Raw genomic sequence first — 19,004 nt, 5'->3', positions numbered from 1 at the left:
AAACAAAACCTTAAATCACACTGCTATTAAGCTTTCTTACAGTAAGGAAGAAAACCAAGCTATGCTAGAGTACAAAACCTGAAATTCTGAGCATGAAAATAATTTTTGATTAGACATCTGGTTTACTCAAGCATTAGGCCTACATGAAGCAGGAAAAATAATTCCACCAGTTCTGCTTAATTCCAGATTTCCTGGGGACAGAATGTTTGCATTCTGTACTACAGACTCACCTTCGAGCCTCCATGTGCGCTTGATACTGATGAACTTGAGTGGGTCTGAGAACTTTCTGTACACTGGACTTGGGAGTAGCTAGTGATGCAACTTTCAGAAGGCACAAGAGATAGCAGTGCCTGCATTGAAAGTCTTTGATAATCAAAGAAAAGAATATCACTTAAATAAAATCTTATAAATAAAGGAAAATATATGCACTTTTGCCAATGGGTTGCTTTACTTATCAGGAAAAATGTCACAATGAGATTTTCTGTCTATGAGATTAAAACTTAATTGATATTCAACTTTTAATTGATACTCAGGTTATTTTGCAGTATTAGAAAACAGAAAAAGAAAACCAATTTAATCTAAATTAAATTTAGGGAAGAAGTGCGGGATTAATAATATGGAATAGCTGCACTTCTTTGGCTAACTCATTTAAAAAATGCCAATTAAACACTTTCAGTCAAATTTTATTATTTTTTTAAAAAAGCAGCAGATCATTACAATTCAAGAACCTAATCTAAATATGCACTTGACAATGAAGCACATCTGAGTATGGAGTGAAAAGTTTTCCAAAAAACCATCAAATGCATCATCTCCAAATACCCAAATAATAAATCACTTCCTCAGGCCTTTTGTAGAGTGGAATCATAAACCAAAAACTGAAGATTTATTGCTGTGAAAACAAACCTGTAGTACAGTAGATGAATCTTGGGTATTAAGCATAATCAGTTGAATCAAGTTAAGTTGAAAATCTGATAAGAAATCTGTGTGTGCGTGTGAGAAAGTCTGTAAGCCAGTTGACCCAAGAGCAACTGAGATATCTAACTGTTCAGTGAGACCAGACATTATTTTAAATCTCCATTTTTGGAAGGCAATTAAAAATTACAATTCCAACAGCCCACAAACCATATTTTAAAAATTGTAGAAAGCAATTAAAACTACGTTCAAAGAGCCTTTTTCCCCAGCTCAATTTCAGCACCCCAAGGAGAAATAAAAAAGCATCCATGACTATCACAGATGAAAACAAAATGAACGTCATTGGAATCAGTTGTTTTTCCCCACCGAGGTATAAAATCTATATAGAAATTTGATACTATACTATAACAAATTGTACTTCTCATAGTTCTGTTTTAATTTCCTTTAAACCCTGTTTAATATAGTTTTTTTTTTTTTTTTGTAAAAATGTTGTTTTCATGATTCTGAACCTGGTTCCAGTTCTTTTCATATATTTTTATATCAATATTTAATATACTGGCTACCAGTTCTGTCTTGGAAATTCTTCATCGTGACAGCATGTCCAGCGGAAATCACTGCTGTGCAAGCAGACCCTCAGGGGTGCAGCTTTCCGGAAGCACATGTTGTTGATTGTTTCACTGTCGGAATAGTCTTTACAATGACTCTTGACGAAAGCCTCTTCAACCTTGTAAACATCAGTGTGCACAGTCTCGCTACGTGGCAGGAGGCTGGTTCGCGGCGCATGAGGAGCGAGTCTAGTCTTACTGGCTGAGGACCCTCACCCTGCAGGAGGGAGCACTGTCCCCTTTTTGCTACTTAAGAATGTGGCAGAAATGTATGCTGAGGTAGCCCAGTCAACCCTTATTTTTTTCTTGTGTAAATTTGGTCTCAGAATATTTCTGGAAGGGTGACGTTGCGGAGAAGCCACTGCTGGGACCGGGCTCCGTTGCAGTCTCTGATGCTGGGCACCTGGCTGTCCTCCTCCGTGGCTTTATCCAGGCACTGGTTACTGTTCACATGCTGCAGGGTCAATTTCTGAAAAGGACAGAAAAAGAGTCTTAACATGAAAGTGGAAAACAACAAAAACATCTCAACCATCATTTTTGGTGATTATTGAAATCTTCAGTAGAAAAGGGATTTTTTTTGGTAATACAGGTTATGTAAATAATAATGGAGAAAAGGCTTCTATGTAGAGATAGCATTAGGAGCTTTGTGGGAGGGAGAAAGGCACTGGGGTAAAGTGGATTATACTGGACTTGCAGTAAGATGACCTACATTCTAAGTTCTATTCTGCCATAAGCTCTCTGAGAAATTTTACGTTTTTGTGCTTCAGTTTCCTAAAAATATGATTGGATTAGCTGTCCTTAATTTAGGATCCTTAACCTATTTTCAAAAAGCTATTTCAAAATTGCTTCATTTCCCTAGGATAAGGCTGTTCAAATGAATCCTGTGCTTCCATGCAGGTCCTTTGGAAGACTCAAAATCATAAGGAATCATAAGATGTATAAAGCAGTTCTTAGTAAGTGGCCAACAGATACAACTATGTACCTTCTGTCATGCTGGTTTTGGGGATACTTTTAGAAGGACAGGCCAGAGGAGAGCTAACAGGGACACACTGACTCAGTACTGCATCTGATTCTCAGCAGCCCTGGTCAGGGTAAGGACGCCAAAGCAACTGTGTAGGAATCTGCATTGAGCGTTACCCTATAAGTGTCTATACATGTAAAGGAAATGTGAAATATGTTTACTGATATACATCTCACTTTTTACTTATGGCACTATTTTAATGTAATTAACATTACAGTGGAGCGCAAAAATTCCTATTGCGCCAACTTAAAAACCTAATGATTGAGTATAATACAACTATTTTAGCTTTCAGTCATTCATTCCGTATTGTGGCCAGAGTAGAAATTGGCCAAAGGCAGTACACATGTGCAGATGTCATAGTTTACTGCCAACGTTGCCTGTAGGTTCAATATTACATACGTTCATTCTTATAGAACCTGGACCAGAGTCGGCATGGTTGTGGTGGTTTTTTATGCAGATGTTCTATAGTTTACTTGTTGAAAGAAAGAGCTTTGCAGTCAGACATTTCTAGAATAAATTTCAGATTTATCACATACCAACTACTGCCATGGACTGTTCTATGATGGAGATATGTTCTGAGCAATGTGTCATCAGGCAATTTCATCATTGTGTGAACATCATAGAGTAACACAAACCTAGATTGTACAGCCTATGTCACTATATGGTACAGCATATTGCTTCAAGGCTACAAGCCTGTACAGCATATCACTATAGAAAACAATACAAGATTAAGTCAAGCAGAAGAGAAATTGATACAATCAAGGAAGGAAATGTCATAAACACGGGATGTATGAGGGTGCTGCCAGTTTAAACATGACATGCTGTTTTACAGCAAACCTTTTTTGTTTGTAAGTAGAAAGAGCAGACTCTACTATATATAGTTATTTTTAAATACTTAAACCAGTAACACAGTCATTATCATTATCAAGTATTATGTACTGTACATAATGTCTGTGTTGTAGTGTTACACCACTTGGCAGCGCAGTAGGTTTACACCAGCGTCGCCACAAATAAGTGAGAGATGTGCTGTAACGCTGGGTCACGCAATAAGAATTTTTCAGCTCCATTGTAATACGTGGTCTGTTGTATGTGGTGCATGACTGCCCCTGAACAAAAACCTCTCTGAGCCCCAGGTTCATCTATAAAATGGGGACAAAAATACTCGAAACTGTTATGAGGAAAGATTAAGATAATGTACAGGAAGTGCTGCCTAGCTCAGAGGAAGCTCCTGATAAATGGCACTCACGCTGGAAAAACTCAATATCCTAGCAACACCCGCCCCCCCCCCCCCCCCCCCCATAGCCAGGAACGCGATCTGGCAGAACAGAGAGCCAGAGGTCCCCGTGCACTCTGCTTGCTGCCCAGGCCTTGGGTCTCCCTTCACCATGTCAAACTATAGTAAAAAGACATTCCAGAAGGCCCTGAAAAGCTTCTCTGAGTGTCAACTGTTAGTGTTAATAAAAATATAAAAATTGGACACAACAAAAAATTTAGTTGGGGAATTGATCCTCTCTCATTCCAATTTCTAAAATTATTTCACTTATTTAGTTTCATTAAAATGAACTCCTAACACAGACACCGGTTACTGCTCCACGCTGGGTGCAGCTGAATCCACACCGGAAGGCTTACTGAGACAAGCCAACCCCTGCTTGTTTATGTTACCTAATCGGTAGGCTGTCCTTTTTTAATGAGCATATAACTGGGAGGCTTTTAATTTTGAAAACATTTGGGTTGTCACGATGACTATGGGATACCACTGGCATTTACTGTCTGGGGTCAGACATTTCACATCGCAGTATGCAGTACTACCCAAAATGGCAGTAGCATGTACCATGGAAAACCCTGGAACTGAATATTCAGGCCGTTTCAAATGGTAATTTTAACTCGGCTATTGCTATATTTAATGTTATTTTTTACTATAGTTTGACATGGTGAAGAGAGACCTAGGAATTATAAAACACGGTGTTTGCCCTCTAGGATCTAACAATCTATAGTAAAGACTGGTAGATAAAAAAATAAACACTACAAAGAAGCAGAGCATTAGAGGGCTCAGAGACAATTGTAACTAAACTAGAAGCCCGGTGCACGAAATTCGTGCACGGAGGGGGGTTGTCCCTCAGCCCAGCCTGTACCCTCTCCAATCTGGGACATCCCTCTCACAATCCAGGACTGCTGGCTCACAACTGCTCACCTGCCTGCCTTCCTGATTGCCTCTAACTGCTTCTGCCTGCCAGCCTGATCACCCCCTAACCACTCGGCTGCCAGCCTGGTTGATGCTTAACTGCTCCCCTGCCAGCCTGTTTGCCCCCAACTTCTCTCCTCTGCCGGCCTGGTCACCCCTAACTGCCCTCTCCTGCAGGGTTGATTACCTCCAACTGCCCTCCCTTGCAGGCCCGGTGCCTCCCAACTGCCCTCTCCATCTTGTGTCCACATGGGGGCAGGATCTTTGACCACATGGGGGCAGACATATTGTGTGTTGGAGTGATGGTCAATCTGCATATTACTCTTTTATTAGATAGGATTATGACAGAGAGCTAATTTCTGGTAGGGATTCATGCAAGTGATGTCAAAGATGGGCCCTTAAGAATGGGTAGGATTTGTTAGGTAGAGGGAAGTGTATGATCTAAATATAAAGTGGGAAAGTAAAGGCAAGTTCAGAGAACAGCAGGTTGGTGATGAAAGTGGACCAGGGTTTGTATATGGCACCATATAGGGAGAAAGGATGGGTAAAGTCATAACTTTGGACATCGTCATTTAAGGGATAGAACGGAAAAGCAGAGTGAGCCAAGCAGACAAAGGAACACAGAGAGAAAGCTAAGAGAAGAAACTAAACAGTGGTGTATCTAAAGCCCATGGATAAGTGGGTTCTCAACTACCATCAGCTCAGCAACAGCCACGAGGAGCTCCGCATCCAGAGCCGCCGGGAAACCAGGCGGAGGCAGGAGCCAGGGCTGGGAAGCAGAGGCACGAGCCCTGGCCATTCACCTGCCATCGACCAATGCGCGTAGAAAGTCAAGTAGGAACAAGTCTTTCCTTACAGAGAGAACACCAGGAACAAGTCTTTCCTTACAGAGAGAACACCAGGGCTTGTAAACAGAAAAAGAAGAACCAGAGAAGACATCTTGATGCTGTTTCCAGAACCGTAGAGCAAAACCACAAGTTGGGAAGTTGGTCAGATAGGAAGTAAGGGGAGAGGCTCGTGTGAGTGAGGAGGGGAAAGTGAGGGGGGGTGTCACTGAACTATCCTCCTGAGCCAGAGTTTCATTAACTGGGGCTCACCTTTACCTAAGTGTTGAATGCAGGACTTACCAAGCCTACTTCCGCTCCATTCCCCTATGCAAGCCTGTGAGCTTGAGGACATACAGAGGGAGGGGAGCTACTTAGTGACAAGGACCCAGGCAAGGCCAGTTTCATTATCAGGGAGATTAAAACATGCTTATTTTAGGCATATTGTTTTTCCCACCTGTCAATTTTTAGAGTATAAGGGCAATTTGACCTATATTCAAATTCCCCAAGAGTTCATTTTTTAGCGATAAAGTCTATAAATCTACCCAATAGCACACATAATTTTATATATAACTCACCATGGGATCATACTCCCAAAGTTGGTTGCCTTTTAGGTGGTGGCATTTGAGCATTGTGACTGGGCCGTTGAGTTTGGAGACATCCAAGCAAAGGTCATCCGTCCTAATTTCTTTGTTGGCAGTGTAAGAGAAAACCTGAAAAACAAGCATGCCCATGTGTAAGCTGTCACAGTAAAGCCAGTCAGTGTTTTATACACCCAATAATCTGGAAGGGAAAAAACAAATAATTCAAGAAACACAATTTTGAACTTTATTAATGTAATAGAGAATAAGTGACTCAAAAAAGCTACCACTAACTTTACACAGAGGAAAGAAAAATTTCTATGTACACACTGAGTGTATTGTCACGGACTGTCATCTGCGCGAAAAAGGGCAAAATAAACCTCATGCACAGCAACGTAAATACAGTTCTCACAAGGGCCTTTTCAAATGTTTCACTTAAAAATAATCCTTAGGTTGAAGGCTCCCTTCTCCTAAAGGTCTTTATTATTTTCTCTTTAAAGGAAGGAAAATATTTCCTGAATGACATCATGAGATTAAATGAATAGAAAAATCTGAAAATTTTCCCTTTTAAAGCTTTACTAAAATACTCACCTGATTACCTCCCATACCATGACAGTTAAAGATTCCAACTTTTTCATTCTCTTTTCTAGCCATGTTATCGAGACACTGATTTGTTTCCACATTGCGTATCTATGGGACAAAGGATAACGCAAACATCAGAAGTGAAAGGGGTTAACCGGACACACAAGTACAGATACGCACACATTAAAATCAACCTAAACTTTACTATAAAACCACCTCACATGCATGACAAGGTAAGGGCTATGAGTTTGAGGGGTGGAGCAGCAGCGGAATTCACTTTCTATCTGGGGTCTAGAAAGGTCTTACTCTGATATAATGTTTGTGTTTCAGGGAGAAATCCTTCAAATTCTTATTTCCTTCTCCACGCCCCCCCCCCCCCCCCCCCAAGCTGTTCTTCTAGGATTTGTATTTACTTCAATAAGCTCTATTTTGCCTAATAATTTAAAGCAATTTAACAACTGCCTGTGGACACCGTTAAGCACAAGGGCATTAATTTTGATGACTACTCTGGTGAGCTCTTAGGCTCCTCAAGGTGGATACTTTCTAATCAGAGTTTGGAGCTTGGTTTAACTGGGAGTCGAATCATGGTGTGGTGCAAACACCACTCTTGCGTTAGATAACCATCAGTTACATAAAAGGAATTCAAATCAGGAAGAGTATTTTAAGCAATGCCCCTTGATATGTTTATTTCCTCTGAATCATTGCAGTTTAAAAGCATATTGTAAACTAATAGACATTTGAAAGTCCTAAATCTATTCCCATGGATGTTAGCAGGTAGGCCAAAGGGAGATATACTATACCTGTCATGTCATGTAGACAGAAAAAAAAATGTAACTAGTTTTGTATGGTAAAGTGGGGATAAAGTTAAAACCACAAATAAGCCATTTTTTTAATAAACAAATGTACAGTCTACATATTATTCCAATATCTTATAAGGCACTAGCAAGCCCATATGCATTATTATAAAGATGCCAAGACATAGGTGTGAAAACTGTTCATGGCTGTCAAGAATAGGAACTGGGATTTTGACGTAAGTGAGACCTGGGCTTCAATCCAAATGACCCAAACCTCTGAGATCAATTTCCTAACAGTACCTGGGAGGTAACTGGCTCTGTGCTGGGTTAGGTAACACAACGCATCCACGTATCTATTCAGAGTCTAGCTCAGAAATAGCAACAATCTGCTATTCTTTCCATCTCAAACTCGGTTCATATAAGACAGGATTTTTCCAAGTATAATGCTGATACTTGGAAAATACAGAATGACATAAAATGTACAGGCATGTTATAAAGAAGAAGAGAAATTACAGGAAAGAATTTAAGAGTGGTTAATATAAGGATATTCTAGTCAAATTGTCGCCTTTGTTGGATTTCAAAAAAAAAAAAAAAAGGACAAAAACTAGAATAAAAAGTGAGAACCTTCTGACAAGTGAGTATTCTGACGTGTAATCTAAGGAAAAGACGGGCTAGCTTCTGGGTTCTCCCAGCTTAGAGGGCTCTGTCCCATCTGGTATACACAGTAGATCCACAGAAAGTGCTTATTACACTATGAATCTCTTCTAGTTTTTTCATATTCCAAGTGAAACCCTGTGATACCTTGGTGACTATCTTGGAAAGAGAAATGAGAGAAGTCCCCTTGTTTGGTAACACAGTACTTGAAGATTATCAGGATTTCCAATGCCAACTGGGATCCTAAATTATTAAGTCACCTCCAACTCAAAGACCGACATGCTCTAGAAAAAGGGAGCTCTTCTCCTCGTTGGAGTAGATACTCCTGAATATAAATGTGATCCTGATGTTCTCCTTAATGGAGCAGAAAATAACTACTGACAGGATGGTTGGGAATTTGATGAATACATCCCTAAGAAAGTTGTTTTGGATTACATATTCTAAATCACTTGAGGATAAAGATGATTATGGAAGATACACAGCAGTTATGAGTTTTTAATTCGCTGGGTTTGACAAGCAAATATGAACACCTCAACTTTAGGGCCTGGGCAGGGAGAAATTTGTGGAATGATGGCAAGATCGATGAACAGCCTCCTGTAATTGTGTTAATGTCCCCGCCTTTGTCCAACATAACTTTCTATGATGATGGAAATGTTTTGTATCTGTGCCGTCCAATATGGTATCCACCAGCCACAGGTGCCTAGTGTGACTGAGACATTGAATTTGAATTGAATTGAATTTAAACAGCCACATGTGGCTACTGGTTACAACACTGGCCGTGCAGGACTAGATGCTGACACACAGGAAAAAGTCTTCCACCTTTTGTGAGGGCTACTTGTCAGTGGAGAGACGGTGCACAAGCCAGCTAGGAAGCTGTTACCACAGCCTGGGCCCTCTGTGGAGGCACGTGGAAGGCCCAAGCTTGGTTAGCACCTCCTGGAATTAGTAGACATCCTAGGGCAGTGGTTCTCAACCTTTCTAATGCCGCGGCCCTTTAAGACAGTTCCTCATGTTGTGGTGATCCCCAACCATAAACTTATTTTCGTTGCTACTTCATAACTAATTTTGCTACTGTTATGAATCGTAATGTAAATATCTGTGTTTTCCGATGGTCGCGACCCACAGGTTGAAAACCGCTAGCAGGGTCGCCTAAGACCATCGGAAAACAGATATTTACCTTACGATTCATAATAGTAGCAAAATTAGTTATGAAGTAGCAACGAAAATAATTTTATGGTTGGGGATCACCACAACATGAGGAACCGTATTAAAGGGTTGCAGCATTAGAAAGGTTGAGAACCACTGAACTAGGGGATCTAAATTATGTCAAAGGGGAAGGTTTGTAGACGAATGGTCCTTTATATAGGATTTCTTTATGACTGAATAACACCAGTCATAGAACCAGAACTGCCAATGAGCCAAGCCAAACCAAAACAGTTGTAGGCACCACGTACAACTAACTGTGAGACTGCTGGAGGGTGAGGAATTGTTAGAAGCAGGAAGTTTTCTACCTGAATCATAGCAATATCTGAACAGTGGTGATCGGGGAATTAGCTGCACTTCCAAGGTGTCTGGAGGCAGATGGGTGGAAGTGAGAGTGGGTTTGGGGATGCAGACCTGGGCGTCACTCCGACCCTACCATTACACGCCACGAGACCATCGGCAGGTCGGGATTCCAAGATAGTGATGCCCCAAACCACGATGTGAACAACAGTATCTGGCCAGGTGTGAATACAAGTGCCACTGAAAGGGTTTTGCGATCAAACGTGTTTGGGAAATACTGGGTTAAACAAGTTTAAACAGGTTTCTTTGCTAAAAGACTTCTCAAAGCCTTTTATATGCTGTGACTCTTGGTAGGGTAGGGTCTGATAGTATAGGAGGATATAAAAAAACAGCATTTCCCAAACATTTTGGGCCACAAAATCCACTCCCTCTCCCCGATCCTTGCCTTTCTAACCGAGCGAGCACCCTGAGGGACAGCAGATAGCAGCATTCTTTACTCAGTAAATGGGAAATGTTGCTGTAAAAACCTCATTTTCTCACCTGTAAAACAGGGACACCAGTCTCAGGGGTGCTGAGATCTTGCAATGAGCCTAGTAGGAACTGACACATAGTAGGCCCACAATAACTGTCCATTTCCCTTCTTTATCCACAGATGCAGCAACTCTTTAGTTCTTTCTGAAGTAGCAACTTAGGTGTACACAGCTATCTCTAAAATATTATTTTTCACTTTAGGAGCTGAAAATCATTGTGAACGCACTCATTCTTGGGAAATAGGCATGAATCAGAGCTAAGTTCCTTCATTTCTACTCTAGCCTCCTCCCAAATCTTGCCGTCTCCATTAGGGGGGACAACGTTAGCGGTTAAAGGATTTTTGGAATCTAGTAAAATAGAATCTGGAGATACTTTTTCAAACCTTGCCATAAGGTAAAGATTGGTTAGATGCAAGGAAGAGTATGGGATCAGTGGCTAAGAATACAGGCTCTCGAGCCAGACTGCCTGCGTTCAAATCCCGTCGCTTCTATTTTGTGGCTGTGACCTTTGCCCTGTTGTTTAAACCATTTACTTATGCCTCAATTTACTTACTGTGAAGTGGGGAGAATAGCACCTATAATCTCATAGTGTTAGTGTGAGGATAAAGAGTTAATATTTGTGAAGCACTCAGGTTGGTGCTGGACATGGAGCTCATGCTCACTGAACCTTAGGATGGTCAGATCTGCCTGGAGAAGCTACGGTTAGTCTAGAGTCTGGCTAACCCACCAGGGGCCTGAATTCCTTGCTTTTTGTGGTGGTTGTTTAGAATATTCATCTCCTGGATTAAGAGCTATTAGATATCATAATGACACACATTTATTCAGTTCCAGGTCGTACAGGAGCTTAGGAGAGTTGGGCTCAGTGAAATCAGAGCCTAAGTTTACACTTTCCAATTTCCCTTCCTACTCTAAAAGCCTGTGATTCCAGGTTTCCCTGGCCCCTGAGTCTGACAAAAGACCCTTGAAGGCTAGGTTCCAGGCTGTAGTGAAGGAGGCTCACGCAGGCAGAGCTATGATCACAAGCTTGAGAACGCTCCAGCCCGGAAATCAGCTTTCATCTGGTAGTGTGGCTTGCCATGAAGGGTACACAAGCGTAAGCCAGCTGCTTAGTTAAGAACAAGCAGGCCACTGAGGGTTAAATCTGTTCCTTTCACAGAAAGCCAGCTGGCAAGAGGCAGGTAAAAGGCAAATTTGCTTTGGCAAAATCGCCTGCTATGGGTCAGACAAGTGGCTCTTTGTAATACACCTATATTCTGGCTCAGCTAACAATACCCAGGTGTTGTCCAAAACTGGGTCAGTTCAAAGGGAAAGAACACTTTTTCATTCTCTATTCTAAAGGCAAGTGACAGGAGCAACTGCTATGAATCTCCCCATGGCACATCACCTTCCCTGGGCCTTTCTCAACCTGGATGAGGCTGCCGCAAAGGGAACCGATGCTCATTAATGAGCAGACACTCCACATCACTTGTTTGAGGGTGAATTCCTTAAAGCACAACGACGTTCAGAGGTAGGGAACTTTCAGCCCTGAAGCAGCCTCAGTAACTACTAAGGACGACACGGGAGAAAACACAAGCAGGTTGAAATTGCTCTAGCTCACCACTATCGGCTCCCTCTGGGATCTATTTGCTCCCACATCCTATGCTTCTAATTGACATCTTTTCCCCAAACCCCGTCCCCAATACCTCCTCTTCCCTCTTATATGAGGAAACAAGTCATTAGAACTTCCTCACACTTCCACCACAAACCACCAGCTCCCCCCCCCACACACACACACAAATCTACAACTGGCCGGCACTAGCCCATTCCCTCTACCTTTTCCCTGTACCAATGGATGAACTGCCTTATCCCCTCCCTCCCCTGTGCACTGCAGTGGCGCATCCCTCCCATCTGATTCCCACATTACTCCTGCAGTCAGTGGCTTGATTTGAGCATATTCACATTTTCTTTTTGGGGTCATTGCATTAGCACAGTTTCATCATAGCAAAAATAAACAACAAAAGTTCTTCCTGAACCCCATATTCCCCTCCAGCTACCACCCATTGCTCTGCTCTTTTTTCTGTAACAAGATTTCTTCCAAGACTTGTCCACTCATGATCTCCACTTCCTTTTCTCCCTCGATCCTTTGAAGCCATCAGGGACTTTGTCCCTACCAATCTCCACGGAACCCCTCCTGACACAGACTCCTTGATTTGACCAGACCTCTCATTAAAGAAAAGGACCTGGATTTCCCATCCACAGAGCACAGTTTGGGCTGGGAGGCAGAATGGATGGCTGGGGACACTTTAAGAATACTGTGGAATAGGGCACACGTCTCTCTCACATCGAACCCTATACTATGGGCACCCATAAAGATACAAAGGCCAAACTCCAAAGCACAACTAACTGTGTTAATTGTAAGAATTAAAAAGCACATTATTTCAGGTTTCAAGAAAACTTGTTGCTGAATTCTAAGAGCAATGACTAAAGGCATCATCAGAAACATGCTTACCAACATTCTTTCCATCACCCCACCCAAAATGATTTAGAACTCACAAAGGAAAAAAAATGAGTGTTAAAAATACAATTAATTATCAATGGTCTTGCAAGTTTCCTTGTCAGTTCTTTATAATTTATTATGTTTACTTTGAAGTTCTTCAAGTTTTGATTCAGGCTAATTAACATTAGGACATTAGCTTTAGGAGTATATGGTTTCAACTAAAGGGTCAGTTTGTTAAAATCAGAAGTCTATAGAAGACACTGATATGTTGTAACAGGAGTCCAACTATGAAAGGCTAGGGGTAGAGCATTCTTATTTTAAGAAAATACGATAAAAAAATGAATAAGGTTTCAAGTTATGAGGTAGAATGTCAACTAATAAGAATTTTCCCACACTTACGATTATGTAATTTTAATATGAAGGTACTTCTTGTTGGATGTTTAACCTCTATTGATTTTGATACGTGAGATTATAATAACCACACAGAATACTATATATATATATTTTTTTTACCTCTCCCAAAGAGAAATAGTGACGTGGAATCTGCGAATCAGGATAAATATTCTCTAGGTACCAAGAGAAAGGTTTGCATTGGAGTTTGTGTCTTAGACCAAGTCTTGATGCTATATCTCCATAATCTACCTTCGTAACACCTGTTAAAAGAAATGAATGCTTGAATTATTGATGTTCTATCCATAGCATATTTCTATTTATGTATTACATCTAAGCCAGGTGAATGGGGAAAGTTGCACCATTTTGGTGATGTGTGACTATTCAAGTGATAGACCATAGATCCACTTCCCAAAGTATAAAACGAGGAAATGGATTAGTACACGTTTTCCAAAGAAAAATTAATGTGAGAATGGTATACATGCTAATAATAATGCAAACGTTAAGTTATATGGGATCAGAAAACTTTACTATGTTAAGGCAAAAACAAAAATCAAGACATTTGCCCAAATAATGTCAAGGAGGGAATGGTAACACTGCCAGGCAGATTTCCAGCTCATCGAACAGCTACTCCCACAAAACTGAAGATCAGAGCAACGTTGGAGAAAAGTCCCTGGAGGCAGGCTACCACTGGGCTGGGACTGGCCTGGAGATCCTCAGCACTTCACATCAACGTCAAATGTCGCAGTTAGGTTACAACACACGTTAACACCTGGACTAACAGTAATTTCTACAATACTGGCCTGGATAACTTATTGTTAATATATTAGATCAGGCATTCTGCTGAGCACTTTTTTTTTTCTTTAATCCTCACCTGAGGATATGCTTTTATTTATTTTGAGTGAAACACTGATGTGAGAGAAACCATCGATTGGTGCCTCCTGTATGCACTCCAACCAAAGACCACAACCTTTTTTGGTGTACGGGACAATGCTCCAACCAACTGAGCCACCCAGCCAGGGCTACTACATGCTTTTTATACTGTGTGTGATTTCATTTATTTCTTACAATGACTTATGTGGTGTTTCACCTCTGCTCAAAGCTTTTTCTACCTCTTCTTACCTCTCCTCAGAAGGCATTAGGATCAGGGACAAGCAAGTTAGTCTTGTATTTCTAATGTAAAATAATGCTAACCTGGAGAAATTATATAGAAGAAATTCTTGAATTCATCCATCCACACTTCTGCGAGGCGTCTGTTATTTTTATTGATAATCTGTCCTGTGCCTCCCGGAAACGTGTAAGGTGTAGCTTTCCGAAACACATGTCCAACATGTGAGCAAGTAACGATCTCCAGGGTGCCTCCACATTGCCAAATCTGAACACAACACCAGAGAAGACTCGTTTTAAACACTGCTTGTTGAAAAAGAAATTTGTTTGCATCTGCTGAGTTTCATACTTGAAATTTCACAGAATCACAGGCATATAGTAGAGCCCCTGTTACATGATCTTTTTAAAACCACGCTTCCTCAGGAGCAAACCTTTCTCTAATTTTGGTTCTGATTAGACCAGAAAGTGAAAGTTAAATTCAGAAAAGATAGGCTAAAGGCTAAATACAGACACAATAATGAGGTCTAGAGCAATTATTTTCCTAACTGCAGACCATGAGTCATAAAAGGATCATAAATTCAAATTTGATGAATTGCAACCAGTACTTGCTAACAAGGACATACTGTTTCATGAAATGTTTATGTGTCGTGTGTGTATAATGAATAATGTACTTATTAAGATGGTTCATGGCCAAAAAAACTTTGACCACGTTGTATTCAGCCAGAGTCCTGTCTGTTCCTCCTCCTCCAAACCTGTGTCACAGCCTGCACATTAAACACACCCAGGAATCTAACGGGATCTCTCCTGAGCTATCCAGGGAGACTGACAGCACACTCTGTTGTCCTTGTAAGCATAAAACAAAAATGGGATAAAAGACAGATCAAGTATGGTTTCCCATGCTTAGTTAATGAAATTATCCTTTTGCTCCTTTCAAAAGACAAATGTTTCCAAAAATTAAAAATCTACCAACTGCTTACAATTTAAATATTCAGTGAGTGTACTTTCACTTTTTCCCAGGATCATAAAGTGAGAAAGCTGACTAGGATCTCCAAGAGGATCGGAGTCCCAGCCTCCCCTTATATAAGCGGCAGATGTCCATTAAGGAGCAAGCGGGTTCAGTCGGTGTGGTTTCCACCGTTAACTGTGTGTCTAAAACTAGATTATTTGCAGAAATACATAATGTCACTTAAATAACGTGCTATTTTTAGAGCTAGCTTGAATTACTTCAGTAACAGAAATTATAAACAAATAGGGAATCTTGTATAAGTTTTATAGGTAGACTATTAAAATAACTGAATTACTTGCTTAAAATAGTTTACAATGAACACTTAATAGTATTGCCAACTTTTTTATGAAGTGAAGGCTCTGAAATCTGGTTGAACTCATACAAGATTCATTTTTTTATTTAGCAATAACATGAATGATTAAACCATATCCATACTTAAGGTTAAGTAGATTACTTTTTCAAAGGGAACTTACCCTAAAGGAGATTTCTAGGTTTTCTCCTCCCCAGATATCCATTCCAGCATCGTATGTTCCAATCTCCTGAAAGTAATCTCTGTCTATTGAAAACAGGCCTCCAGCCATGGTAGGCGTTCTGAAATTCAATCGTAATACCATACCGTTAATTGTAACAATTTAAATTTACAATCAGTTTTTGTTTTAAAAAGTTGTTTTATAACTGTTTATAATGACAGAATAAATGCTTATTCTCACACTCTTGGGGAACTTTCATAGCAGCCCCTAGGGGCTTGCTGTTTTTTTTGCTGTGCTGTTTGGTTTTCAGACATGACCTGCACCCTGGTCAGGCCGCCACAGCCCTCCTCTCCACTCCCACAGGTTCTTCCTCAGCATCCACCTGGAAACTCCTTAAATTGAAGCTATTTCTCAAAATTCTCTCCACCTGAGAGTGCACACACCTACGCCACAGTTCCTAGCAACTCTAAAAGCGGCTGTGTTAACCCACTAAACTCGTGTGAGCAACTCTAACACACCTCTAAAGGAAGGCAAATTCTGCAAAGACATAAGACTAAACAGGCTGAAAACCATGGGGCACTTTCCCTATACCTGACTGGAACCTTTAAGGAAAGAAGATGAAGTACAGAATAAAATCTATACATCTTTCTAAGGGGATCATCATCCTGACCACCAAGTATGGTATATCCTTGGCAAGAGAGGAGCCTCGTTCTGCAAAACATGGCCCCCGTATGCAGAACAGGTGGGAATATGGAATTAAGCAGAGACATGATAACAAAGGAGGTTTAACTAAATGACTGATAACAAAGGAGGTTTAACTAAATGACTATCAAACATTTGATTTCCTTGAAGAATGAGTGTGAAGAAAAACTAGGCTCCGACTAGAAGAAAACTATGACGTTCTAGGGAGAAAGACACCACGGAGGTCATATTTTAGGATGAATTGGGCCGCCTCTGTAATGCTAAACTGTACTCATTCCATGCCCTAGTGAGGTTGGCACACTGGTTGTTCCAGGAGGAATAGTTGTTTCCACACACACAAAAAATTAGGACTTAGTTTGATTTTAGAAGAGAAAAAGTCTAGTATCGTAGGAGTCAAAGGAACTAGGCCGACACCCAGAGTTAGCATTTAGTACAGGGGTTTCTTGACCTGGGTTTGGGGCATCGCTAAGTTTCCTAGAATTATATGCTATATCTTTGGTTTGTATATGTGCACTCCCCTCCTTAGAGGAGACATAGCATTCATCAGATTTTTCAGAGAAGTCCGTCATTTGCGAAGTGTTTAGGAACCCTTGGTTTAGGTGGTGATTTGACTAGTCAGCGTAGGAGTGGGAAAATCCCTTACCAGGAAAGAACTCAAGTAAGCCAGGGGAAGGAGGCCAGAATCACTGACACCTCTTGTGTACTCTGCCAGGACAGGGCTTGAATTCAAGGGCGGGGGGGGGGCAGATGTGAGCAGCCCAGGATGGGGAAACCTAAAAAGCCTGCTTCTGATGGCACTCTCGATGACTACGGCAACAGCCCGTGGACGCAGCTGGGATCAATCCTGGGAAGGCTCAGAAAGCTCAGGCTCTCAGGTTAGAGTGTGAATGGCAGGACGATTATTATCCCTTTCTGGAAAAAAAAGTCTATATATGACCAAACGTAGAACAAAAGAAAATTCAGAAGTGCACTAATGAAAATTCATTTTTATACATATGTCAATTCTAGTCCTTTTTATATTTAAAACAAGCTTTCTAAACTTTACCAGTCAGTAAGTATCATCCAGATGGTGCTAGGCTGAATTTAAAATCTTATATTTTGGTACAAAGACCCAGTTTTAAGTAATATTTTCACACATTAACACTTATAATTAAGGGGTAGTTTGATTTAAGATCAATATTATTATCCTTAACAACTGAATTAAAGCATAAATTCTGACTTATAGATTTGCAAAATGATGTTCATATAGGAAAGAAAGAACATATGCATGTCACCATTTCTCGTGTGCACTAGATTTGTATAAGCAAAAAATTCTAATTTTATTTTTTGCTTATAAAAAAAAAAACCTCTTTGAAAGTAAGATGTGAAAGATGGCTCTTAACTACATATAAGGTACCCATATGTTTCATGTGTCCCAAAATATACTTATAATCCTTATGATTCCCAAAGCTTCACAATCCCCTGCCAATAACATTCTAGGGAAAATGTTTGACAAATTAATTACCTGACAGGAAGAGTCCGGTCACCTTTCCTTCTGTCCATTTCTCTTTGGGGAACAGGGTACCAGCGAAAATTGAGCTTCCAATTGAATCCCCCATAGGTCATATCAGAACCCGCCATGTACTCAAAAGTATCATCACTGATCACGTCGATGATGGGACACACTACTGTTTTCCTGAAATCAGAAAGGCAAATTTAAAAATCTTCCAAAACTTCCCTTTTTGAGGCCTATAACAATAGTACACTAAGTGTTTTTAAAATAAGAACATTTCAGAGGGAAATGGTTAACCAAAGAACTTACATGCATATATGGACACAGACAATAGTGCAGTGAAGGCCTGGGGAGGAGGTGAGAGCGGGGTGGAGGGGGTCAATGGGGAAGAAAAGGGGGCACCTGCTATATCCTACCAAGCTAGCATCAAGACTATTTATTTATAACTTTTTGATAACCTTCCATCCCTTTTTCATTCATACTCTTACATTATTTGCCACCAAACCACCACCGTCTAGTATGTTTGCTGTAAGCATTGCTAAAAACGTTACCTCAGGCATGTCAATGTATAATGAACTGGCCATAAAAATAAAATCACAAGCAAGAGACGTTAAACATGAAAGTATGGATACAAAAATTAAACCATTTTGTTTAAAATGTGTGTAGATTCACGGCAATACTGTGCAAATAACTGGTTTTACGTTGTGGATTTGACCTACGGGAAATGTGGGTTCAACCCTGCGACCTCAAAGAGGGCCCTCGGCCTCTCTCTCTCCTGCTGCAGTGTGCACTAGATTTGTGTAAACAAAACATTCTCACATGCGCTAGATTTGTATAAGGATGCCCTGAATTACTGCTGTGCTTGAAAATAAGAAACTGACTCTTAGGGCAAATCACTGTCACCTGAAAGAAATGTTAACTATTTTTTTAATCTTTATTGTTTGAAAGTATTATAGATGTCCCCTTTCCCCCCACTGACCCCTTCTAGCCCACACTTGCCCCCAGCCCCAGGCGAAATGGTAACTATTTTAAGACCACCACGTCTACTCGTCACTGTATAGACATGTGAGGGCTAGCTAAAATTTATATAAAAATGGGAGTTATTGCAAGAACTTTGTCAATAAGGAAATGACACCAACCAACCAAACCAAAACTGGTAGGAAGTTATCTTTT

The 19,004-nt window shown here is 40.6% G+C and overlaps 1 protein-coding gene across 2 annotated transcripts in view; it reads right to left on the bottom strand.

Annotated features, from left to right (window-relative positions):
* Nucleotides 1-426: 426 nt before the first annotated feature.
* GALNT1 (polypeptide N-acetylgalactosaminyltransferase 1) overlaps nucleotides 427-19,004 on the bottom strand; it is a 78,007-nt gene continuing 59,429 nt past the window's right edge. For both annotated transcript variants that reach the window (XM_079784095.1, XM_079784096.1), the window contains 7 exons: nucleotides 17,844-18,014; nucleotides 15,641-15,758; nucleotides 14,249-14,429; nucleotides 13,178-13,317; nucleotides 6,717-6,815; nucleotides 6,123-6,257; nucleotides 427-1,986 (listed from right to left, as the gene is read on the bottom strand). In XM_079784095.1, coding sequence (XP_079640221.1) covers nucleotides 1,840-1,986; nucleotides 6,123-6,257; nucleotides 6,717-6,815; nucleotides 13,178-13,317; nucleotides 14,249-14,429; nucleotides 15,641-15,758; nucleotides 17,844-18,014 — 991 coding nt within the window. In that variant the 3' untranslated portion in view covers nucleotides 427-1,839. The remainder of the gene's footprint in view (nucleotides 1,987-6,122; nucleotides 6,258-6,716; nucleotides 6,816-13,177; nucleotides 13,318-14,248; nucleotides 14,430-15,640; nucleotides 15,759-17,843; nucleotides 18,015-19,004) is intronic.

Source organism: Cnephaeus nilssonii (assembly GCF_951640355.1).
Source record: "Cnephaeus nilssonii genome assembly, chromosome: 11".
Classification (NCBI taxonomy): Eukaryota; Metazoa; Chordata; class Mammalia; order Chiroptera; family Vespertilionidae; genus Cnephaeus; species Cnephaeus nilssonii.
This window is presented reverse-complemented; position numbering and strand designations above follow the sequence as displayed.